Source organism: Lynx rufus, unplaced genomic scaffold, assembly GCF_022079265.1.
Source record: "Lynx rufus isolate CCGP_SWC_20201006 ecotype Redwood Valley unplaced genomic scaffold, mLynRuf1.p SCAF_3, whole genome shotgun sequence".
Classification (NCBI taxonomy): domain Eukaryota; kingdom Metazoa; phylum Chordata; class Mammalia; order Carnivora; family Felidae; genus Lynx; species Lynx rufus.
In genome coordinates, this window is record NW_025814845.1 from 176,942,367 (window position 1) to 176,969,131 (window position 26,765).

General features: G+C 38.0%; 1 protein-coding gene across 1 annotated transcript in view; it reads right to left on the minus strand.

Annotated features, from left to right (window-relative positions):
- Positions 1 to 2,680: 2,680 nt before the first annotated feature.
- LONRF1 (LON peptidase N-terminal domain and ring finger 1) overlaps positions 2,681 to 26,765 on the minus strand; it is a 37,942-nt gene continuing 13,857 nt past the window's right edge. Inside the window, exons 4-12 of the mRNA XM_047091041.1 lie at positions 17,638 to 17,787; positions 16,906 to 17,146; positions 16,713 to 16,809; positions 14,720 to 14,834; positions 11,666 to 11,787; positions 9,289 to 9,447; positions 9,016 to 9,178; positions 6,316 to 6,468; positions 2,681 to 4,001 (exon numbers count right to left, since the gene is read on the minus strand). Coding sequence (XP_046946997.1) covers positions 3,843 to 4,001; positions 6,316 to 6,468; positions 9,016 to 9,178; positions 9,289 to 9,447; positions 11,666 to 11,787; positions 14,720 to 14,834; positions 16,713 to 16,809; positions 16,906 to 17,146; positions 17,638 to 17,787 — 1,359 coding nt within the window. The 3' untranslated portion in view covers positions 2,681 to 3,842. The remainder of the gene's footprint in view (positions 4,002 to 6,315; positions 6,469 to 9,015; positions 9,179 to 9,288; positions 9,448 to 11,665; positions 11,788 to 14,719; positions 14,835 to 16,712; positions 16,810 to 16,905; positions 17,147 to 17,637; positions 17,788 to 26,765) is intronic.

Here is a 26,765-nt window from a genome sequence, read left to right on the forward strand (position 1 = left end):
TTCTTTTCTGTACCCTAAATTGTGACCCCCCCCCCAAATATTTAAGGATATATTTAATTTTGGTGAACAGCCAAAAGCTATTTGGAGGCAGGTCGGCAAAAGAGCTCATTTATTAAGTTGAATTATAAATGTTTTATCTATAAGAAATGTTTAACATTTTTAAAATGTTGGCATTTAAACATTGGTTTATGAAGAAAAATCATATCAAACTCGTATCATTGGGCCATTCCTTGTGTTGTAGATCAATGCCAGACAGCTGAGTTATTACTGTTGTTTGTCCTCTACCTGTGTTTGTCCTCTAAGTTTGCCTTGTTTCCCTTTAAATGGATGAATTTGGTCCCTGGGAAAGCAAGTAGGTTATTGTCTTCAGGTTGGAGACAATGATATTCTTTTCCACTTTCCTTAAGAAACTTCTATTAGAGGGGCGCCTGGGTGGCTCAGTCGGTTGGGCGTCTGACTTCAGCTCAGGTCATGGTCTCGCGGTCCGTGAGTTCGAGCCCCGTGTCGGGCTCTGTGCTGACAGCTCAGAGCCTGGAGCCTGTTTCAGATTCTGTGTCTCCCTCTCTCTCTGACCTTCCCCCAGTCATGCTCTGTCTCTGTCTGTCTCAAAAATGAATAAACATTAAAAAAATAATAAAAAAAAAGAAACTTCTATTAGATGTCAAAATTTTGAATATACCTTCCATGTCTCAATTTTTCTCTCATACTTTGGCTTAACTGGTCTCTCACTGTGTTCTGGAAAGGGCCGTAATTCAACCTTCTACCTTATTAACTCATTCTTGGCATTCATTCTTCTATTTATTTCATCTACTTATTCTTATGACTCATTCACCAATCTGACAAACTTGTATTGACTGCTTGTGGTACCAGAGACTGGGACATTTTTTAGATCTCTAGATCTTTTTTGGGATTGCACATCCTCAATTCTAAGGATACTGAGGTTTGTCTCGTTTCGTTTCTCCTCAAATTTCTAGGATTTGGTTGTCTACTTCTCTTTGTCATTTGGGATCCCTGTTCATTCTTTTGGGGTTGCTGTTTCAATCACAGGTAGTCTGCCTCTGTTGATTGTGGGAGAACCCTGGAACACACTGCTGCATGAGGTAGGTCAGTAGTTTGTGGTCCTTTGAGGGTTCTCCATCCTACTGGGCATCTGTAGCTAATGGTTCAGGGTCTTCTCTGGCCCAATGTCCACATTCTGTGATTTGGTCTGAGAACAATTGCTGTTTCTGCCTACTGCTTGGCCCAAGTAGGGAAGAAGCCAGATGATCCACCTAGGTCAGGTATAGTCTCCCCAAGAAATCCTCTGGGGTTTTCCAAGACCTTCCCCTAGCGTGGGGTATATTCCTCCACTTCTGCAAAGCTGTGGTCTCCTCAGTCTTAGGGGAACAGGATTTGACACAGATCTCAGAAAATTCCTCATAAGCATTTGTCAATGGGTGGGTTTTTGTCTTCACAATGTCATTAGACTTCATTCACTTCACTGTCATTTTTGTTGGATTTGTGGAAGGAAGAGAAGGCAAAGGTTATTTCTCAGTCTAACCATCTTTATCTAGTCTCCCTCCTGAATTGGCATTTATTTCGGTTGTGTTCAGTGGTCAGCCTATTAAATCTGTCGAAAGTGCTAGACACCAGTCATAATATTCACAAGAGGGTTGGCTCATGCATGATTCATTTATCTCCTGTAAGTGCCAAAGTACAAAGTAAGTGCCACTTATCTCCTGTAAGTGCAAAGTACAAGGAAGCTGTGGAGTTCGGAGTTCTAGCTAAGTGAAGGCATCAGAACTGGACCTCTAACAGGAAGATCCGGACGTGTAGAGACAGGTGTATTAAGATGAGAAAAGCAACAACTGGCTACTTTGACTCTGGCTTGAAATGCTGAGAACTTAGTCACTTAAAGCGATAAGGGTAAGACTCTGTCAGATACGTATCTTTCTAGTTACATGGTATGTAAGGTGCAGCTGGAAAAAATTATTCGGAGATGTGAAAATCTATACACAGAATAACAGAACATTCATCACAAAATTAGGGTCAAATGATAAAAGTCATGAATTCCCATTAGTAGCATATGTATCCTCTCTACAGAGAGAGATCATTTGATGCCCATTTGTGGGTGCACGCACATACCACAGATGTAGATTGGGCACCAGGTAAATCCTACTTCCTTCTCATACATGCTTTGAGAACTATAGGTAAACTTTGCATGTATGCTACTACCCAAACACTACTTAACAGGCATTTAATAGTTGGTTATAAGAATGTCGAACACTTCAGCAGGACTATGGGTAAGGTAACTTTGGGGGGAATGGCCCACTCTTGAGACCACGTTTTCTGGAGATTTTTCAATAGTGTAATTGTGGGGGCAAAGGGTGGTCTTCCAGGTAGTCATTTCTTAATATATTTTTATAAAAAGATTCACTATTAAAAAATGATTTCTTTATATCTGGAAAATCCTAGCTGGGAAATGGGAGCCTGAACTGGTCAGTTCTGTTTAATGGTGTCAAATAAGGGTAACATGAAAAATGTCCTCTTTATCCTTTCTCCTAAAGGGACATGGCTTTTTTCTAAATGTTGAACAATAGTACTTTCAAGGATTGTTCTAGGGCCCGAAGTCTCCTTAAGATACTGCCAAGAAAAAAAAAGTAAACAGTAAGCAAAACTCATCTTTCATACTGACCTAAAATTTAAGAAAAAAATTATTATGAATTTAGCTTTTATTCAAAATTAAATAAGCAAAAGCAAAAGTTTAAGAAACTTTTACAAAGTACTTACATAAAAGAAAGTTAATCGGGACAGTCACAAGTTTGCAACAAATAATTACAAAAGTATCTAGGGCAGCATGAATATAAACCATGTCACAGCATGGTGATCTAATTGTGATATGAATAAGGCATAACTAACATCTGCACCAAGACTAGAATTAAAAAATAAAACATACTTTAAAAGCTTACTTCTACATTAAGCTTCTTCTCTTCCCCCAGATCCTTAATGGGTTTATACTATGTAATATTTTTTTTTTAAACACATCATGTCAAACTATAAATTATATTGATGGGCAGTTGATGTGAAAAGCCCCCTAAAATGCACAAACTAACTGGTACTGAATTGAGTTCTCCATTTACCTTTATGTACAATTAAATGTAAACCATATTTTCACAGTTTTAAGTGTTTTATGAATAGATGCACAGTACCATGGCAGGTTTGCAATTGTTCCTGAAAACTGGCTCTAGGTTCTGCATCCAAAGCCTGTTGGCCGCTAGGATGCAAGTATTTACATAAATAAGAAACTGTGTCATAGTCAATGGTCAAGACAGTTCAGCAAGAGCAGTATTTCCAACAAAGAGTGATACTCAATACCATAGTTTACATACTTGTGCAAATATAAGCATTAGGACAGATAAATCTGAGGCAAATTCAACTTGCAAAAACTTGTATCGCTATTGTTGTAAACTTGGGCAATAAAAACCCTCAGCAAGTTCTGCTCTCTATGGCTTTTTTTCTTTTAAAATTTTAAAGCCAGAGAAAATGCACGCGCGCGCACACACACACACACCCCACATACACACAGTTCTCATTTCGTTTTAGAATATGGTACATAGTGCAACTTCATCACAATGTAGAGGTTTAACACACATTCAGTGCGTGTTTTTCTGTGCAAGTTCTTAGTGGTCTAAGTCCTAGTTGAAGGTAATCATTTGCAGAACCACATGATTCAGGAGGTTGAAGGAAAAAAAAAGTTTCGTTACGTTTCTCAAACCAGCACTGGATGTGCAAAAGGCAGCAGACAATCTGGCTGTCAACACAGCCAGATTAGGGTAACTTTAAAGGAAGATCCAAGCAGTTAGTTACTTAGATTGGTCTCTAGAAAAATAGGTCAGTATATGCTGTATCTTTGTCAACCGTTCTTTCAAAGACTTCATTGACAAAACCGATAGCTGGTATCGGGGATCTACGGGAAGAACTGCAAGAAGCCACCAACACCACGCGGGCCCATTAGGGGTCGCCTAAAAATAAACAACAGTTTACAGTATTAATACAATATACATCTATGTAACAAAAACAGTGCTCATATATCCGATCCTATCTCAAACTCTTAGCGATCATGGAAGGAAGGCTATTATGTCCCTATAAAATGGGGAAACTAAAGACCAGAAATGTGAATTGTCCAAGACTGAAATCCAGACCTGACTTCCATGACTAACACTCTGTCCCCTGCACTGCCTGAATGCAGGGTTCCTCGACTTCAGGCTGCTCACATTTGGGGCTGGATAATTCTTCGATGCGGGAACTGTCCTGTGCTCCTGAAGCATGTTGAGCAGTATCTCTGACCTCTATCCAATAAGATGCCAATGGCACCTCCCAGTTGTGACAGTGCAAAATATCTTCAATTTCATGAGGAGTGAAACATTGATAGAGCCACAAATAAATTGAAGCAGCAAGGGAAGAAAGTTAGAAAAGACTTGCTAAAAGTATAGGAAATGATGCATCTCCCAACTGTCAAAGAACAAGACACTGCCAAATATGCCAGGGGGGCAAAACTGCCCTAATTCAGAACAACTTTCTGAAAACACATATTTAAAGCATTAAGTTAATTAATATTTAAAAATGTCTCCAAGGAACCATGGCAAGACGTAAGATCCTAGGCAAGACATGAGAAGAGGTCTCAGCCTCTAGTTTTGTTTGAAAAATAAACATTTCCAGCAAAGAAGTCCTTCTGATGTTGCAAAGGCTGACTAGTGGCCATTGAAAGAACTTGGAATTTATACAAAAGAATTTTTAAGCCATCTCTGTTGTACACCGAATTGGTTTTTATTGAACCTGAAACCTGAAGTTTCAGAATGACAAAAGGAGCTCCTGATCTCAGTAAGCTCCCTCTAGAATCACACTAGATTTCTGTAGTTGTGTACCATCTGTTGTCCACTCAGCATCACTATGCCATCCTTCTTGCATTTCAGAGAGGTCAGAAACATTTCCCAGAATCCTCTCCCTCACATGGTTCTGGGTTAGACTTGGCCTAGGAGAGGCATAATCCCGTGAAATGTGGAAGCTGGAAGAGAAGAAGCCATTGTTCACTGGAGACTGTTGCCAAGTGTCGGCAGATTTGCAGGAGCCTTCCAGAGAATTCTTAACCACCTGCTACACTGCTCCAGACTGAGAGATACTGGTGGGTACCTCCCTCGTACTCCTAAGAAATACGAAATTTTCCCTGCAAGTTCTTAAAAAGCACAGTGCTCCCCTGTGTCAGGTACCCCATCCTCCTTCCGTGATGACCCTCATCCTCACTCCTCCAGCTCTGCAAACAGCTGCGTCAGCCCTCCATCCCACAGCACACCCTCCGTGCCTGGATTATGCAAGAGTGGCTGCTTTTGTTTCACTGACCAAGTCCTGACTCACAATACTACCAACAAAGCAGTGGTAGAGGGCTGAATCATAAGAGGCAAGAGTGGTGAAAGTTTTTACATTTAAGATGTACTTACTCAATTTTATGCTTGGCAAAGGCTATTTCTATCAAGTTTAATCAGATTTAGGAAGCCAGAATAAAACAAACATGAGCCACTGATAATATGTACGACACCGAATGAGTGCTCAGTTTAGAGATGATCTGATGTTATAATTTCAAGTTCAGGTGAAGGACTCAATTGGGATTCAGACAGACTGAGGCCAACCTTTGAAAACCAGAATGAGAGGCAGTGTCCATCACAGTGGGCTGTTTTCTCTCCATCTCCGTATATTTATAGCCATTCCATTATGTAATCTACCTTCTGACCATAACCATTTTCAATTCAAAATGCTTGTCTAAAAGTTAGCGCTTTGATCAGTCTATCAGATTTTCCAGAGTCGTCTTTCTGTGCGTCTTACAGTGCCTACCACACCGATCTGCTTGCACAGAAAGTTAAGCGTCACCCCTAAGCACTTGAACAAGACCATCAGAACAATAATTTCATGAGGAGTGAAGCATTAAACATGAAGAGACACAAGGGAAAAAGCTGGAGAGAAAAGGAGAGGTGAAAAAAAGATCTCCCAATAATTTACTGTAGTGTCCCATTGTTAATTTCCTTATCCCGCCTTTGAGCAAATCCTCAGTGAAGGGCTTTCTCCTTCTGTGCGGTCACAGCTATGGACCCCTCAGCTCCCAGCTCTGTCCATCCCCTTCCCCTACAGATAGCAGCAGACAGCACTGCTCTGGAAATACAGTCATCACTGTAAAGACAGTGGGGACAATGGAAAGGCTGTGCAAAAAGGAAAACAAAAAAACTTAAAAACCCATTGCTAAAAAAAAAAGTGAGACTTTTGGAAACAACATCAAAGCCATCATACCTGAAGGTTTTCCTCCCTCCCGGGCATTGAGCCAAAGTGCTGAAGAATTTGGCTTCGAAATCTGTCTCTTAAATTCTGAAACCAGCTGCAGGCTTGTGAGTATACCAAGTCATGAAGCTGTCTGAGATTCTTGATCTCCTCGTCATTCTCAACCTAGAAACAAAACAGTAAGACTTGCATCTAGTTCCCCTGGTCCAGATCACTAACCCAACAGAAATGCAAAAATAAAAATGTAAAAAGAGGCAATCCCAATTTCAGTGCTGGATCAGGGTATTCTTACGCAATACACATCCTGTGCTTCTGCCTCACAAAGCGCCAATGGCCAGACTAAACAGACACCAAGGTGTGACCGCCACCTGGCCTCGTCACCAAAGCAATGCAATACTGCGGAACCCTACTCTCGGCCTCCAGCTGGGAGGGGTACAACTGACAGTGAGTTGGGAATTCCTTTTTGTCTCTCTGCATTGATGGTTTTTGAAAGCAGTGGGACAAGAAAGGAATATCGTCACTACAATAAGAGGGAAGACTGGGAGAGGTTTCAGGCAGAGAGAACATGGCAGAAAGCAGGTAACAGGAGGGACAATAAGCATAAGTACACCTTTTACCAGGGAACTGAGTCAAAACACAACAAGAATCTTAGCATAGAAAACCAGTATATCAAAAGACAAGAGAAGAAATTATGCAAGGAGGAAGTTCTATAAAGGCAAGGCTGTGGCTACCTCCATCATTCCTTCTTGCACCCTTCAGATCACCAAACTACAAACATAAAATTAAATGCATCAGCTTTGCAGCCTCAGATCCAGAAGAAGTAGTCTCACAGGACACAGGAGATGAAATAGAGCATTAACTCCTCCATCTTCTATTGATTTCTGTAGCACGCTCTTCTGGCCCACTCGCTATGTGCCGGGGAGGGCTCTGGTTCACATACATTAACTCATCTGAACAAATACCAGGCCTGACTCAGCCTTTCATACTTCAAGAATGACTCACTATAAAACTAAAAAGCACCTGCCTTTTGCACAATACTGTGAATGTACTTAATACCACTGAGCTAAATACTTAGCTATGATTAAACTGGTAAATTGGGTTAATGAAAAGGTAGAGGAGCCAGTTGAAGACTTCTGCTCTTGCAATGACTATACAAGATTCAGTCCCCTGCTAACACACGTTGGTCTTGACATGAGCTGGAAATAAACTTGTGACTTGTTAAAACTATTAAAGAAAACCTCTACGTTGCACCCTTACAGAATTCAAGGAAACAAACCATGGGCTGTAGAAAACAAGGAACGACACAAATGACAAGTGTCTGACGTGGAAAAAGGAGCTGGCTAAAAAGCAGGCAGAACTTTAAGGGAAAAAAAGACTGCTTATAAAGAAAATTTGAGAAGCTTTTCCAGAAGGAAGGGACAAGAAATCATTACAAAGATGAGACATTAAGATGAGGAAAAATTATTAGACATTCCTAAGACTGCAAAGACAGCAAACAGTTTCTAAACACCAAACTCATAATGCTTTCAAGATGCTATTCTATTGTCCTATATTTCTATCTAGGCATATGGTTGGCCATATACTCAAGGGATTGTGTCATCAAATCCAAATGTAAAGATGTAAACTTACAAAGAATATTGCCTTTAGCAAATGATTCCATTAACTAAGCATGCCTAAGGCACAGAAACTATCAATCAGCTCAAAATTTCAACTTCCACAACACTTTTGGCCTACTGCACAAACAAGTCTCCCCATAGCATCTTAATCATAAGACAGGACAGGAAATATCAGCCCAATCAAGTTGATCAGAGAGGCAATATGGCATAATGATGAAGCACAGCACTTGGGGCCAGAGAGCTAGCTTTAAATCATTTCTATGACTCTACCTAGGGGATCTAAGGTATATTTATTACCACTTTTGGATCTGACTTTCCTCATCTAAGGATCTTAGAGTTCTGAAAATTCAAAGAGCTAATGTTTGTAATGCCAGCATTCAATAAACGATTAAAATGAAGGGCCCAAATCAATGAACAGGGAGATCATATGATCAATGGTTTTATCATGCCTTTCCAAAAGAAACTGCCTTTCATCTGATACTCATAGCATCACAAATCATTTTTTTGGTACCTAAACTAACTGCAGATGGTGACTTACTGGAATCATCAAAAGGCCCACATTAACCCTTTGCAAGAAGGTTATCACAACGCACTCCAGGAAAGATCTCACCAGTGAGGCTAGTGACAGTACTTTCTCTGTGATGCCCTAGAGTTTGAACACCTCTCCTCTCACTGTGTCCATGTTGTCATTAAGGCTATGTCAGATACATACAGAACAGTTTTTAAAGGCTTTCATGTGTTTGCCTACTAATAGATTCGATTAAAAAGGGCAGGGATTAGCAGCTTTCATAACCTAGATGGGTTCTAAGTTCAATTCAATCCATCGCTGGTGTTAAGTGCCCACCATGCCCACGTACACTCTAGGCACCACGTTGGTTGGGGAGCCTGCAGAAATGAAGAGGATCTGTGCTCTGGACTCTTCCAAGTTGACACACCGTGAGTAAGAGCAAGATAAGCAAAAGCTAACTGGGAGCTAACGTGTGTAAGTATCGACCAGAGTCTCTGGGACAAAGAACTGTTGTATGCGCCTAGACTATCAGCCTGTGCAATGCCAAGGACAGAGTACCCCGAGGTGTGCTCAAGAAGCATTTAATACCTTAACGTCTTCCAGATATTCAATGTCTGCAGTGCAATATCCATCTTTCATTCCTCTCTTTAAGACCCTAAACCGCTTTCCTCCAACTGTGTCAACCACAGACCTCCCGTCAGGTAAGAAATGTACATTCCGAATTTGTAGCATACACCCATAATCTGCAAAACTAAAAGAAAACTTCTGATTAATATCAAAGTTCAAGTAACAAGCATGCAAATTCTCAATATTCAAAGCAAGTTCCAACGTAAACAAAAATGTTTCTGTACAAAAACATACCTATTCTGGGTATCACTAACACACATCCCAAACTGTTTAGTTCCAGTTTGTATACTTCTTCGAATCATCAGTCTGTATCTTGGCTCAAATACATGAAGAGGGCAAGGCACAGTAGGGTAGGCCATAGTGCAAACAAATATTGGAACATTCTTGGTCAAGCTGAAGAGGAAAAAAGTCTCATTATCATCCATCAGAACGTACCACAAAAATGACTGAAGCTTGCAACACTCATCAGCATCTATTTACAAAACTAAATCTGAATTTAAGATACCAGCTTGTCATACAGAGCTAAGTATCTTTATGAATCAGGAGTACAGTTAGTATTAATACAAACTTTTGTTTGTATTTTGTATTAATCTGTTTAAAATATTTAGAACAGTTAGTCTTTTATCCATCAAATACTCTTCCTTATAGATAACAAGAAAAAAATGGGCTCCCACAGTCCACAAAAGGCAAATCATTAAAATTCCTAGTGCATTAAAATATTTTCAAATTCACGATCAAAAACATAACTCAGTAACATTTTTTCTAGGTAATTAAAATTATAGATTATTTTTCACTGCCAGATTGGCAGGAAAGAAGGAGGACAACAGTACCGCCCAGTTCTGGCATGGGCATGGGAAAAACTGGCAGGGCTGAGGGCAGTTTCAAACAGTACAACCAAACTGAGGAAGAATCTGGCCGACCCTTTAAAAAGTTCATATCCTTTAAACTCCTAGAAAAACTTGTACAAGTACTTGAAAGGAAAGCTCACTGTAACATTGTGTACAGTAACCAAAACTTAGAAGAGGGGACTAGTAAAATAAACTGACATAACCATAAAATGAAGATATACGTATGTGTGTGTGTGCACATACACACGTTGACTTGGAAAAAAAGATCCCACTTTTGTTGAAAATGTATTTACACATCTTAAAATCTGGAAGGATACATGCCGAAATGCCAACGGTGATTCCTTTTGGGTTATAGATGACCTTTGCCACCCCTGCTTATTTACAGGATCTTCTAGCTTTTCTTCAAAATGACATAATTATGTGAAAGTAATACAAGTATTAGCTCCTTTTAAAAAATGTGTAATCTACCATGACTAAGCATTCCATTTGGTCTTTTTCAGTTCTTCTGCCGACAAATATTGATCAGCAAAACTCTGAAGTACCAGGGGATGAGTACTTAAGATGAGCACCCCATAAAACAGCCCTGGTAGTAAGTAACCAAGACTCCCTCAAGCTTCTCTGCATCACACTGAGCCCCCCTCATGTGATGACTTCATCTGTCATTTGCCGATTCCACTCGTCTGCCGGGAGTCTGGTTGCAGTCACTATACTTAAGATTTCAAAAGCATATCTGCGGCTTTCCGGTAACCAGCTTTTGGCAGTGTTGATCAAGAAAGTTCATAATCCTCATATCAGGACATTTTCTATCAAAATCACAATGAAATATCAGTATCATGGAAGACGAATCAGTACCAACTTAGAAGAATGGACACCGTTCTTCTATCAAAGGGCACTGGCCCAGTGAAGACATTTGGTGGACACATACTAAGTTTGCAAGCACAATTTTTTCTTAGAAAGTAAGAAAAAAATAACTTTTTGTTTCCATTATTTTCCAAAATCTATTACATAAACACGGCATGTAAAATGTGCAGTTCTGTTTCTTTGGTGTGTCCAGTGAAAGAGAAAGAGAAAGTTAAGAAATTACGCAGGAAAGAAATTTAAAGAGACTCCTGTGACTCGAGCAAGAGGGAAAGACAGGAAGGGAAAAGAATGTCAGAAAAGGACAAGGAAGAAAGAATACAGAGCACCAAAACCAGGTCCAACCTACCCAGCCCCAACTAGCCAGTGCGTGCTCGCTCTCAGTAGTGGTCTGTACCACTCTATCCCTAAATTACCTCCCGACACTAAATCTGCTACCGGTAATCTTGACTAATTGAGACTTTGGCCCCTAAGCCACTCCTACCAATTTCAGCCTCAAGGTCCCACCCACTTCCCGACCTCTCATTGGCTAAAGCAGCTGCCAGTCCAGGCCGTTTATGCTCCACCTTCCTGCTAACCCTGCCTGGTACCCGAGGGTTCATTTCCCAACTCCACTGCCTGAGGTCCCGTAGGAAATTCCTCCTCCACCGAAACTGCCACTGCGGTGCAAAGGGCTTGAGTCAACAACCCCCAGTGGAACATCTGGAAGTTACCAAATGAACTTTTAAAAACTTCTGTCTGTTGAGGAGAGGGGAACCTGACCCGTGTTTGTTGAAAATCGCCTGGGGCTACACTAGGTTGAACTCGAGACAGGATCCAGCTGGCTGCGAGAAGGTCTCTCCTTACTGTGTTAAAGGGTGGTGGCTCGGGGCTTGATCACATTAGCTTTATGAGAAGAAACTTACTGTGACAGCTCAGCAGTTTCTTCATCATATATTTGTTTTCTCTCAGACAGCTCATCAGGCAGATACTTCACTATCAATTCTTCCAACAGCTGTGTCACACAGTACCTCCTATCTGCTAGATACTAAAAGACAGTGTTATTTCACACTCCAGTACTTTTCCTACAGCAGAAAACAGGCAAAACAGTTCATAGTAAAGCCTTTATTACATATTTATACAGTCGATTCTGAATTAATTTGTGAGGAAGAACGTGACAAGTGATGATGCCACACAGGTCAATCTGCGCAGGCTTTGCCCCAAAGCACTGAAGACACGTGGCTGCGGTGGAGACTACCACCGTCCAGAAGACCCTTGTCCTGCTACGACCTCAAATCCTTTCTGGGCAGCAGGAGGCCCTGCCCTCTCCCACACCAAAGGCCAATTTCTATCTGACAGCTCGTGGGTACTTCAGACTAGCATTTTAACTGAGAACCAAAAAAATAAGCTAAGGAATAAAGAAAATAATACACTTGCCTTATTTAGGAAAAGTGAAACTATTCTTTTTGTCCCAGTTTTGGTGGCCGAGTCTCCAGATCATTTTTCTTGACGATTTTCCTTCCCATGTCACCCACTGTCACTCAGACCCTTATCAAGAGGTTGCTTTTCCTACACGATCCACCCCCCAACTCTATATAAAATGGTACATTTGTACCACTCCCTTAAAACTCCGGAAAACCGCCACTCGCATTTCCGCGTCATTATTCCAACTGCTAAAAGCCATCCCTCTCCTTCCAGCCTGTAAGCCTGCCTAGCCTGCAAGGTCTGGCTCCAACTTTACCTTTTTCATGAAGTCTGCCTTAATTTTTCTGTCTCCCGAGAAGCCCAATTTTACTGCCTTTATCCCATAAAAGGCAGTTACCACACACCGCACTGTATTCCATGGACAAAAAGACATGTTTCTGTAGGTAAGTTAAAAAACTGCATAAGGCTGGGACCAGGTCAGGACGTGGGTACAGAATTTTGGAACAAAAACCCATATAATAAAGTTAGGAACGACTCTTGGGAGACAATCAGAAGATAAAGAGAAGCCCCATACTTTTAATCTGCAGTTGCAGCAAAAATAAGGGTTTGTCATTATCCAAGGAAGAATGGAGGAGGAGGAAGGGGGAGAGGTTGGGAAAGGGTAACAGGAGTGGGTTTCAAACTTTAGCATGAAATCAGGCTTGTTGAAAAGCAGATGGCTGAGCCCCACCCCAGAGTTCGTGATGTCGTGGCTCTGAGGTGGGGTCTGAGAATTTGTAACAAGTTCTCAGGTAATACAGATGCTGCTCATCAGGGGAACACATTTTGAAAACCAATGGGCTAAATAGTAGATATAATACTCGTGTATTAACTTGGGGGGAATAGGAATCTAAATTGTACAATATTTCTGGGGGATGTAGGTAACCCAGCATTTGGTTTTAAGAGTCTTATAAATACATGGTTTTGGATCAGCCATTCACCTTCCAGAAATTTATCCTAAGGAAATAGTCAAGACGCAAATCATGGTATATAAAAAAAAGAACAAAACAACTTACATACCCAACAATAGGGAAATGTTAAATCAATGGATTATTCTGCTATAAAAAAATCTTAAATACATTCCGATGAAAGAAGAACAAAAGAAAATGACAAGAAAAGCATAAAATGATAGAGCGTATCAATTTGTTTTTTTAAATATATACTTAGATTTTACCTATTATACAGGATACCTTTAGGACACAGGATAAAGTTATTTTCAAACAGTATGCTGGCTGTATTTTTAAATAATGCTTGTTTTCCTTCAAACTCCAGACATTTTTTAAGGTGAGGTAGCTCTAAATTTAAAGCCACGTATCTAATTGTTAATTTGAAAAAAAAAACACAATATACTACAGAATATTTAAAAACTCTGGAAACACAGAAAAAAAACATGATTAGAGTACTTCACCTGAAAACATGAAGTATATAGGCGGAAATGTAATTAATAAACTTTTTAAGAACGAGTTTGTCTTAGGTTTTTGGACTTTGTGAAAATTCTATATATGGTTTTATGTTTGACATATTGGCTTGTTATGTAAGACTCCTATCCATGTATTTAATACACATATGCTATTATAATATCTGTACAGAGTTGTTTTTTTCTGCATAGGAATTAACTATGTACGTTCAAATGCAAAATGGCTTATTTTTTATTCATATTTGGAAGACTTTTTTTTAAGCAATGCTGTGACCCCCCTGAGATAGAATCATTCTCGTGATCAATGCTACGGTCGTAATTGGGACCTAGAATTATAACACTGGGGCCTCACCTGATGGCTAAGGACACCCAAGCAGGATTGGGAAAATGCTGTCTTCCCATTGGTTACAAAAGATATGTACCTGAGATCCAGCTATTTCCCTAACACAGGTTATGAATAGCATTGATCACTGACTGTACAAGGGGTGTGGGAAGCTGTGCCTCCAGTAAGTACACCACTTTCTAGAGCTGTGCTGCCCAAATGGTAGCTACCAGTCACATGTGTCCACTTAAATGAAAATGAAAATTTAAAATACAGGTCTTCAGCCACACTAGCCACATTTCAAGTGCTCAATTGCCACATGTGACTACCATGTTGGACAGCATAGTTATGGAGAATTTCCATCAATGCAAAAAATTCTATTAGTTGTTCCGTATGTTAAGGAGGCAGGACTAGGGCTGAAATCCAGGGTATTATTGAGGGTGGAAGGCAAGGCAGTTGGGTTTTCCCAATACTGTCTGTCATCATTAAAACTGAACCAAGTCTAGGCCAGGTACTTGACCATACCCCCCTTTGTTAAAAAAAAAAAAAATACATGGGGCTTGGCCTCCAGAATGGCCCTCCTTTCCCCTGTGCTCTCCAAATTCACATTTCTCCAGCACTAGCATTTTGGGTAATGTAATGTTTTCCTTCTTGGTCAGTCAGCATATATAATGTAATTTATTCTGAACATGATAATCACTCTATTTCTATGGGCTAAATACAAATCAGTATTGCCAAGCTTAAGATCAATAAACAGATAAATATGCAAATGTTTACCTCTTTTAAGCTTTCTTTGCAGAGAGGACAATACGGTGTATGATCTAAACAGCGCTCAAGGCAATTCTTACAGAAGGAGTGTCCACAAGGGGTTGTTACTGGCTCAAAAAACAACCTGAAATCAACCAAAATACATGTTTTCACATTAAACTATCCATGGGAAAAAGTGAAGAAATAATGGAACCATAAGACTAATCTCTATTTGAGGAAGAAGGAGGGTCTAGTGGTCAGGAGAGGAAGGAAGGGGCAGTGATACATACAATTATCCCCTCCTGAACCTTTTAAAAGTTCTCCATCAACAGGGGTACTACTCTGCCAAGGGGTGAAAGCTATACTGACCAATGGAACAGCCCACATGGGAGCTACTAAACATTTGATATCTGGCTGGTCCAAACTGACAAGTGCAATAAATGTAAAATGCACATAGTCTCTGAAACTTGGTGTGTAAAATAAACAATATGAAATATATAATTATTGTTGACTAGATTATTTCTTAATAAGCCTATAAAAGCCTTACTATATAAAATCCATGAAAAAGAATAACCCAATAAACTTTACAGTTAATTCGTAAAGAAATATTAGGCTTAATACCAGTAAGTAATGAACAATATAGAAATACTAATTTTACTTACATGATAATTATTTCCTGAAACATGATACTTCGGAATTTCCTAGATAAAAAGGTACTTGAGAAATCATCTGGCCTAATGCCCTCACCTCACAGGTGGATGAAGCAGTCTAGGCTCAGAGATAAGGGACCTGCTCAGAACACAGCTCGTTCTTACCAGCCTGATGTGGCCAGCCACCAGGTCTCCGTGCACTGTTCCTCTGACTCCACCACAACTCAAGTAAATGGAACATGTCTTTCAAAACTATTAGTCTTCTAGAATTACAAGCATTCTACACAATGGAAATCTTTTTTCAATTATTTTTATTTTTTTAATTTGTTTTAAATTTACATCCAAATTAGTTAGCATCTAGTGCAGCAATGATTTCAGGAGTAGATTCCTTAGTGCCCCTTATCCATTTAGCCCATCCCCCCTCCCACAACCCCTTCAGTAACCCTCAGTTTGTTCTCCATATTTAGGAGTCTCTTCTGTTTTGTCCCCTTCCCTGTTTTTATATTCTTTTTGTTTCCCTTCCCTTATGTTCATCTCTTTGGTCTCTTAAAGTCCTCATGTGAGTGAAGTCAGATGATTTTTGTCTTCCTAATTTCACTCAGCATAATACCCTCCAGCTCCATCCAAGTAGTTGTAAATGGCAAGATTTCATTCTTTTTGATTGCCGAGTAATACTCCATTGTGTGTGTGTGTGTGTGTGTATATATATATACACACACCACATCATCTTTATCCATTCATCCATCGATGGACATTTGGGCTCTTTCCATACTTTGGCTATTGCTGATAGTGCTGCTATAAACATGGGGGTGCGTGTGTCCCTTCGAAACAGCACACCTGTATCCCCTGGATAAATGCCTAGTAGTGCAATTGCTGGGTGGTAGGGTGGTTCTATTTTTAGTTTTTTGAGGAACCTCCATCCTGTTTTCCAGAGTGGCTGCGCCAGCTTGCATTTCCACACAACGGAAACCTTTATCCAACTTGACTTAAAAAGGACTTTATAGTTAAAACAAGACAGAATCATATATATACAACACGTTGTTAGCATTTTTACCCAAATCTAAAACCATGTATGTGTCTAAGTTTCAATAATATGTATAACTTTTATAGTCCTTTACAATATGTAAGTCATTAGATTCTTACAACACCTGCAATATAGGCTATGGAAATACCCCACTTTGTAAGTAACGAAAATCCAAATAATGTTCAGAGATTACCTGCCCAAGTTGTGAAAGGTAAGCCGAGAACTAAAATTCATATCTTTTGATTTTTAGCCCAGTATTCTGTCACTTTAGAGTAGATTACCTTTATGTACTCTGTATTTTATTTTGGTAATGTAAAATATGCATCTTTATAAAATTTTATACACTTACCTCATGCAGAGAGAACACTCAAAATCTGCAACATCTATTAATTCTTCTGGGATGTCACCGTAAGTTAATGAAAACGTACAGACTTCATTGCGAGTTTCTATTAAAACAAAGAGAGTTATCATCTTTAGGAAAAAGTTTAAAGACCATTCTAAATAAATAAATGTGTTCTAAGTGAGTGTAGTGACATTTTTACCTCCTTGTTTTTTAAGCTTATTTCTTCCGTCTTCGTCTACAATCACATCCTGGTCTAAAAGAGACAACTTTCTTTTCAGCAGAGCACCTTTTTCTTGAACAGAGAGTAGAGGTTCCGAGGACACTCTTTTTAAACAGTCCTCTCTGGCAGGCATTTCTGTTGAATTTATAGCCTGTGCTGACCATGCACGGTTTAAGCTTCCTTTGATAAGCTCTGAAGTGACCTCTGGTATTTCTTCATTCTACAAAAGTACAATAAACAAGGGTAACTGTATTGCGGCTCTCACCACGAACCAAACTGAAATGAAATTCCACTGTCTCAGAATGTTCTTTTTACCATTCATTTAAAAGCACCAACTTTTAATTCTAAAACCCTGATAAATAAGTCATTTTACTAGTAATTACAATATAGCCTTAGACATCAAGCTGACATGTTATAATGAGGTCGATGCAGTTATGCTAATATAGTTGTTACAACCCTGAAGAAACTAAAATAAATACCATGTTCTACATTTCCCATGAGACTAAAGTTTTCTGATATTCAGGTGACCTAAAATTGTGATTAATGAACACATATTTTACATAAAAGTTTAGTGTAAAAGGCTACAGACAAAAAAATCTAATTCAGACCATGCTTAATAGATTCTATTTCTTGAAACCCAGAAAGTGAAAATCTTAACCTGTAAAAAAAACAGATGCACTCAACCCATGAAAATCTTTTCTCACCCCTTACCTGCTCTGGGCTAAGCTCTGTGGCAGAGTGAGACTCTTCCATTACTACAGGAAAACCAAAAGGTTTGTTTTTAATACATGGCAATGAACTCCAGGAAGAGTCCTTCAGGCCTTCTTTTAAGTTTTCAGGTGACAATAAATCACATAAAATCTGTAAGAGAAATGTAAAGGTAATGGAAAATGTATGATTAGGGATAATTTAATATAAAGTTATCTAAGAAATTTTAGAAAATTCACAGCAGACATTGTTTTTAATGAGCAGAGGAGGAAGAGATTAAGCAATAAACAGAAATGCCAAACCATTCAAAAGTCTTGTAAAACCACGGTGTGCCTGAATGGGGTCAGATCACGTCAAAGAAATAATTCAAAAGAAAAGCATTGGAGTGGCTAGACTACCAGCCTAGAAGTTACCCAAAATTAAAACTGACTTTTTAATGGAGGATTATAAAGAGATTTTTGAATGAGAGAGAGAGAGAAGGACTATGGGAAGGGCAGACAGAGGGAGAGAGAGAATCCCAAGCAGCCTCCGCGCTGTCAGAGCAGAGCCCAGCACAAGCTTGAACTCATGAACCATGAGATCATGACCTGAGCTGAAACCAAGAGTCAGACACTTAACCGACTGAGCCACCCAGGTGCCCTGTAAAAAGAAGAGATCTCAAGAGAAGTAGAAAATATTTACCTCTCAACATTAGTGAGTCCCAGCTTATCAAGTTCACAGTTCACCCCAAAGTATACTTTAAGACTGGACTTAGAGTGTTTAAGTGAATTAAAGAACTTGTAATTCTAATTACAAAACTCTTAAAATTCCACTTATTTACCCTGAATTTAGCTTCTCACTGAGTAACCTACACGGGTAGCCACGATTGCCCAGCTCTCTCGGTTGGGAGCACCATATGGCAGCTGTCCCTTAACAGCTGTGAGTTAACCTGGGAGGCAGCTGTCCCATCAGAATTTCTGGGTGCTTCTATCAGGAATACATCTTAAACAAAACCATGGTAGATTAAGCGAGGGAAGAACCTGGCTAGAAGGAAATGAGTAGGACCCAAATGGTTGTTATTGTCGAATAAACTATATTAAATGAACAGCAGAGCATTTCTTAAAGTCTAAACGTGGATGTTTAGTTTTTCAGTTGCATTACCTCTCAAACTCACAAAAATCAGATTACTCCTGAATCATTGCTATAAGGTAAATAAATAGGAGATATATTCAATGTACATAAAAGTGCTTATCTGGTAGGAGCTCAAGCAATATCTCCTTTAATGAACAAACAATATTCCCTTTAAAATTTGTATGTTTTTACTTTTCTCCTGGCTTAAAAAAATGCATTAAACACTCAACTACTCTAGAACCCAGCAACTCCACTAAGTATTTACCAAAGAGATATAAAACTTATGTTCACAAAACAACTTGTTCAAGAATGTTAATTCATAGCAGCAGCTGGTAACAATCCAAATGAAAATCACTATTAACTGTGAATACCACAAATTGTGGTATGTTCCTACGATGGAATACTTAGTGAACAAGAAAAAATTGTTGGATAGATCCCAAAACTATGATGTTCTGCAAAAAAAGCCAGCCACAAAAGAGCACACACTGTGTGGTTTCACTTGTACGAAGTTCTAAAATAGGCAAAACTACTCTGTGGTAATAAAGATCTAAACAGTAGTTGTCTCTGGGAGCAGGGACAGAGGCGATTTGCTGAAAAGGGAATGACTGGACTTTCCAGCATGGTGACAATAGTCTATATCGTGCTGTTACATGGATGTTTAATTTCTCAAAACTCACCAGACTGTAAAATCCATGCAGTTTATTATATGTAAATCATACCACAATTTACAAAAAGCGTACTGGGAGAAAACCAAATATTTCAAAGTATCACTTGTTTTGCATTTACCTGACCTTATTAAACAACAAACAAATGTTTACAGAAATATAAGGATGTCTAGTAGCATAGAAAATGCAAAATTATAAGCCCTTAAAAAGGTCGGCAGTGTCCCCAGGGAGATACCACTAACAAATATAAAACAGTTGGAAAACACATGAGAGTAAACGATTTTTTGTTAAATCGATGGGCTGGAAGGTATATGCAAGCAAGCCTCAGAGAATATACGCAGAGGTTAGCTGTATGTATGAGGCATCCGGGACCTGAGAAAATTTTCAAAATTCTCATACTTCAAAGTGCACAAGAATTTTCCTAGGTGTTTGTAAAACTATGCCTGAATTCCAGAGATTCTAATTCCAAAGGCCTGTGGTGAAGTCCAGGAATCTTTATACTTACCATGCCCCTAAGGTGATTCTAAATAAAGCCACGATGTAAAAAACACTATAGAGGTGATAAATAACACGGCATGTTTTAAAGATATTGAGGAGAACATCGTGATTGGGCACTGCAATTGTATCGGGGTAGATTTTCCAAAAACACTTTTCAAAGGCTCTAGTCTTTCCAGATACTCTAAATAAGTTTGACAAAAGTTGAATGCTACCGTCATGTTAGTACAGCAAAAACTGAGAATTTCTGAACAAACCTGTTTAACCTGGTTTAACCCAATGTTTCCCAAAGTCATTTAATCAGAGAACCTCCTCCCTTTTTTCTTAACACCAACTAACACACCACAAAACAAACTCTGGAAAGTGATAGATGGATTACTGAAAAAATTAAGGAAGAACGAACCAGGGCAATACTATGGGCAACCATGGAAAATAAGCAAAACTTAGACTGGAAATTAAATGAAAAAAGCAAGTCAACAAAAATTCCTGAATAGGAGTCCCAAAGTGAGAAAAGAAAGAGTAGGAAAACTTATTTGAAGAAGTAGTGGCTGAAAACTTCTCTAACCTGGGGAAGAAAACAGAATTTCCAGATTCAGGAAGCACAGAGTTGCAAATCAGATGAACCTAAAGAGATCTAAACCAAGACACATTATAGCTCAAACGGGACAGTTTAAAGAGAGAATCCTAAGAGCAGCAAAAGAAAAAACTTATTACACAAAAGGGAAACCCCATATGGCCATTAGCAGATTTATTACCAGAACCTTTGCAGGCCAGAAGGAAAATGGCATGACATATTCAAAATGCTGAAGCTGAAAGGAAAAACCGTCCACCAAGAGTTCTCTACCCAGAAAGATTATCATTCAGAATTAGAAAAAAACAAAAAGATTAAGAGTGTTCCAGGCAAGCAAAAGCTAATGGAATTCATCACCACTAAACTGGCCCTACAAGACATGTTAAAGGGACTTCTCTAAACTGAAAAGAAGTGGCACTAATATTAACAAGAAAACATATCAAAGGAAAAATCTCAGGGGGAAACATAAATATACAGTAAATGTGAGTAGAGCAACCACTTATAAATAAAGCAAATATGAAGGTTAAAAGACAGAAATAGTAAAATTAACTGAAATTACAATAATTGGTTAAGAGATGTCTAAAATAAAGAGATGTATAAGGTGACATCAAAAATATAAAAGGTGAAGGGGGAGAAAAATGTAGTTTTGGAATGTGTTCAAACTTAAGTTGCCATCAACTCAAAACAGACCATTACAAAGTAAGTTATATGTGAGCCTTACAGTGACCACACAAAAACTGACAGTAAATATGCAAAAGAAAATGAGAAAAGAATCGAAGCATAACACTAAAGGAAACCATCAAACTACAAGGAGAGAAAAAGGAGAAGAGAGAGGAATGATGAAAACAGGCAAACAATAATTAACAAAATGGCAACAGGCACATAACTATCAATATTTAAGTGAAAACAGACTATACTTTCTAATCTAAAGACAAAGGGTGGCTAAACAGATAAAAAACCCAGATCCATCTACATGCTGCCTACGAGCCACTTACTTCAGGATACACACATTGTGAAAGTGAAAGGATAGACGTTCCAAGCAAATGGAAATGAAAAGAAAGTTACACGCTGTACTCATAGCAGACAAGAGACTTTAAAACGAAGACTTTAAAAGAAGGGCAGCACATAATAATAAACAAGATTCAACAAGGAAACAACATCTATAAGCATATGTACATGCAACACAGGAGTACCAAAATATGCAGCAAATAAAATGAACCTAAAGGGAGAAACTGACAGCAATAATAATGAGGGACTTTAACACCCCATTTACATCAATGGATAGATCATCCTGATAGAAAACTAATAAGGAACAATTGGTCTCAAATGACACATTAGACCAGATGGACTTAACAGGTATATACAGAACGTTGCATCCCAAAGCAGCAGAATACACATTCTTCTCAAGAGCACATGAAACATTCTGCAGAACAGATCATGTTGAAACAAGTCTCAAATTCAAGAATACTGAAATCCTATCAAGCATCTTCTAGAACCACAATGGTATTACACTAGCCATTACAAGGGGGAAATAAAACTGAATAAAAACAACCCAAAATGTGGAGATTAAACATCATGCTACTAAACAACAAATTACTCATCAAAGAAATCAATTAAAAAAAAAACAGCTAGAGACAAATGAAAATAGAAATACAACGTACTGAAATCTTTAGGATGCAGGAAAAGATGTTCTAAGAAGTATACCTCAAGAAATAAGAAAAATCTCAAATAAACAATCTAATTTTATATCTAAAGAAGCTAAAAAAGAGGAACAAAGCCCAAAGTCATAGAAGAAAGGAAATAATAAAGATCATAGCAGAAATAAATGAAATAGAGACAAAAAGAGGGAAGGTCAAAAAATTAAGAGCTGGATCTTTGAACTAATAAATAAGATGGACAAATGTTTAGCTAGACTAACGAAAAAAAAAAAAAAGAGAGAGAGAGAGGGCTCTTGACTTAGAAAGAAATAGAAAATTTGGACAGCCCAATTCCTGGCAATGAAATTAAATCAGTAGGAGCGCCTGGGGGGGCTCAGTTAGTTAAGTGTCCAACTCCTGATTTTGGTTCAGGTCATGATCTCATGGTTCCTGAGTTAGAGCCCCACATCTATCAGTGCAGAGCCTGCTTGGAATTCTCTCTCCCTCTCTCTCTCTGCCTCTCCCCTACTTGTGCACGTTCTCTGAAAATAAATAAACTTTTAAAAATAAATAAAACATTGTATAAGGTTGTTTAAAAAAATTGAATTAGTAAACAAAAACGTCCCAACAAACAAAAGTCCAGGAGCAGATGGCTACATAGAGGAATTCTAACCAAATATTTAAATAAGAGTTAATGTCTATTCTCAAACTATTCCAAAAAATCAAAAGAAAGGAAAGATTCCAAATTCATTCTATGAGGCCAACATTATTCTGATACCAAAACCAGATGAAGACAATACAAAAAAAGAAAACTATAGGCAAATATCTCTGATGAATACAGATCCACAAATCCTCAATAAAATATTAGCAAACAGAATCCAATAGCACATTAAAAAAAATCACTCATCACAATCATGTGGGATTTATTCCTGGGATACAAGGGTGGTTCAATATTCACAAATCAATCAACGTGATACATCACATCAATAAGAGAAAGGATAAAAGCCACAGAACCATTTCAATAGAGGCAGTAAAAACAATTGACAATTCATGATGAAAACCCTCAAAAAAGTAGGTTTAGAGGAAATACACTTCAACATAATAAAGACCATATATGAAACCAGAGCTAACAACATACTCAGTAATGAAAAATTGAGAGCTTTTCCCCTAAGGTCAGGGATAGGCAAGGATATCCACTCTCAACACTTTTGACATAGTATTGGAATTCCTAGCCACATAACCGACAAGAAAAAGGAATAAAAAGTATCCAAATTGGTAAGGAAGAAGTAAAACTTTCACTATTTGTAGATGACATGATACTCTATATAGAAAACCCTAAAGACTCCACCAAAAAACTACTAGAACAGACAAATGAATTCAGTAGAGTCATAGGATACAAAATCAATGTGCAGAAATCTGTTGCACTTCTATATACTAATAAGCAGCAGAAAGAAATCAGGAAAACAATCCCACTTACAAATAATTTATTGATAATTGATAATCTTACTAAAGTAATAAGATACCAGGAATAAACCTAACCAAAGAGGTGAAAGACCCGTACTCTATAAACTATAAAACATGGAGGAAAGAAACTGAAGACAACACAAATGGAAAGACATTCCATGCTCATAGGCTGACGAACAAGTATTATTAAAATGTCTATACTACTCAAAGCAATCTACAGATTTAATACAATCCTTATCAAAATACCAACAGCTATTTTCACAGAACTGGGACAAACAATTCAAAAATTTGTAAGCAACCACAAAAGACCTCGAACAGCCAAAGCAATTTTGAAAAAGAAAAGCAAGCTAGAGGAATCACAATTCCAGACTTCAAGATCTATTACAAAGCTGTAGTAATCAAAGCAGTATGGTACTGGCACAAAAACAAGACAACAGATTAATGGAGCACAATAGAATACTCAAAAATAAATACATGATTTCTTGGTCAATTAATCTTCGACAAAGCAGGAAAGAATATCCAGTTGGAAAAAAGACAGTCTCTTCAACAAATGGTGTTGGGAAAACTGGACCACTTTCTTACACCATACACAAAAATAAATTCCAAATGGATTCAAGACCTAAATGTGAGACCTGAAGCCATAAAAATCCTAGAAGACAGCACAGGCAACAATATCTCTGACACTGGTCATAGCAACATTTTTCCAGATATGTCTCCTGAGGTAAGGGAAACACAAGCAAAAATAAACTATTGAGACTACATCTAAATAAGTAGCTTCTGCACAGCGAAGGAAGCCATCAACAAAACAAAAAGACAACCTCCTGAATGAGAGAAAATATTTGCAAATAACATATCCAATAAGGGGTTAATATCCAAAACATATAAAGAATTTCTACAGTTCACCACCCCCTAAAATGTAATCCAATTAAAAATGAGCAAGTACATGAATAGACATTTTTCCAAAGAAGACATAAACCTGGCCAACAGATACATGAAAAGATGCTCAACATCACTAATCATCAGGGAAATGAAAATCAAAACCATAATCAGATATTGCCTCACACCTGTCAAATGGCTAAATAAAAAACACAAGAAATAACAGGTGTTGGCAAGGATGTGGAGAAAAAAAGAACCCTTAGGCATTGTTGGTAGGAATACAAGCCGGTGCAACTACTGTGAAAACTGTGTAGGTCACTCAAAAAATTAAAATAGAAATACCTGTGATCTAGTAATTCCACTACTGGTTATTTACCCAAAATGAAAACAGTAATTTGAAAAGACAGATGCACCCCTATGTTTACTGCAGTATTCGTAATAGGCAAGCTATGGAAACAACAGATGAGTGGATAAAGATGTGTGTATACACACACATATATAATGGAATATCACTTGGCCATAAAAAAGAATGATATCGTGCCATTTGCAACAATATGGATCTACAAGTTATAATGCTAAGGGAAATAAATCAGTCACAGAAAGACAAATACCATATGATTTCACTCATACGTGGAATTTAAGAAACAAAACAAATGAACAAAGAAAAAAAGAAACAAAACACAGATTCTTAAATATAGAGAACTGGTGATTGCCAGAGGGGAGGTTGGTGGGGTGGAGGTGAAACAGATAAAGGGGTTAAGAATACATTATCATGATGAGCTCTAAATAATGTATAGAATTGTTAAATCACTATAGTGTACACATGAAACCAATATAACTGTATGTCAATTTTACTAGAATAAAAAATAGTAAAAAAAAAAAAAAAATCTGTCAAATCCAAAAAAAGAGGGCTCAGAGAAACAAAATGAGAAATGAGACGTTACAAATGACACACCCAATAACAAGACACTACTACAAACAATTATATGCCAACAAATTGGACAACCTAGAAGAAATGAGTAACTTTGTAGACATATGCATTCCTCCAAGACTGAGTCATGAAGAAACAGAAAATTTGAATAGATCAATCACTAGTAAGAAGATTGAATCAGTAATCAGAACCTCCCAACAAACAAAAGTCTAGGACCAGATGGCTTACTGGTGAATTCTACCAAACATTTAAAGAAGATTTAATACTTGTCCTTCTCAACTCTTCCAAAAACTTGAAGAAGGAACACTTCCAAAATAATTTTATGATGCCACCAAGCTGACAAGAACACCACAGAAAAAGAAAATTACAGGCCATTATCAGTGATTAAAATTAATGCAAAAATCCTCAACAAAATATTATTTAACTGAATTCAACAATACAGTAAAAGGTTCATGCATGATGATCAAATGGGATTTATTCCAGGGATGCAGGGATGATTAAACAACCAATCAATCCAATCAACATGATACACCACATTAACAAAACAGGATAAAAATCATATGATAATCTCATTAGATATGGGTTTGACAAAAGTCAACATCCATGTATGACAAAAACTGTTAAAGTAGATACGGAGGGAATGCACTTAAACATAAAGAGGCCACATATGACAGACCTGTAGCTAGCATCATACTCAGTGGCAAAAACCTGAGAGCATTTCCTCTATGATCAGGAATAAGATAAGGATGCCCATTCTCACCACTTTACTGATCACAGTACTGGAAATCCTAGTCACAGCTATTAGGCAAGAAAAAGAAATAAAAGGCATCCAAATTGGAAAGAAAGAAATAAAATGTCACTATTTGTAGATGACATGGTACTACATACAAAAAACTAAAGATTCCACAAAAGACGTGTTAGAACTAATAAAAGAATTCAGTAACTTAGCAAGATACAAAACCAACATACAGAAATTTGTGGCATTTCTATAAATTAATTAGGATTTATCAGAAAGAGAAAATAAGAAAATAATCCAATTTACAATTGCATCAAAAATAAAATATTGGGGAATAAATTTAACCAAGGAGGTGAAAGATCTATACACTCTAAGACCCTGATAAAAGAAAGAAACAAATAAATGGGAAGATATACCATGATCATGGATTGGAAGAATAATATTATTAAAATATCCATACTCCCCAAAGCAATCTACAGATTGAATGTAATCCCTATCAAAATCCCAATGGCATTTTTCCATCCAATTAGACCAAGTAATCCTAAAATCGTAGAAAACCACAAAAGATCCCAAATAGCCAAAGCAATCTTAAGAAAGGAGAAAAATGCTGGAGCATGCTCCCTGATTTCAAACTACAGGACAAAAC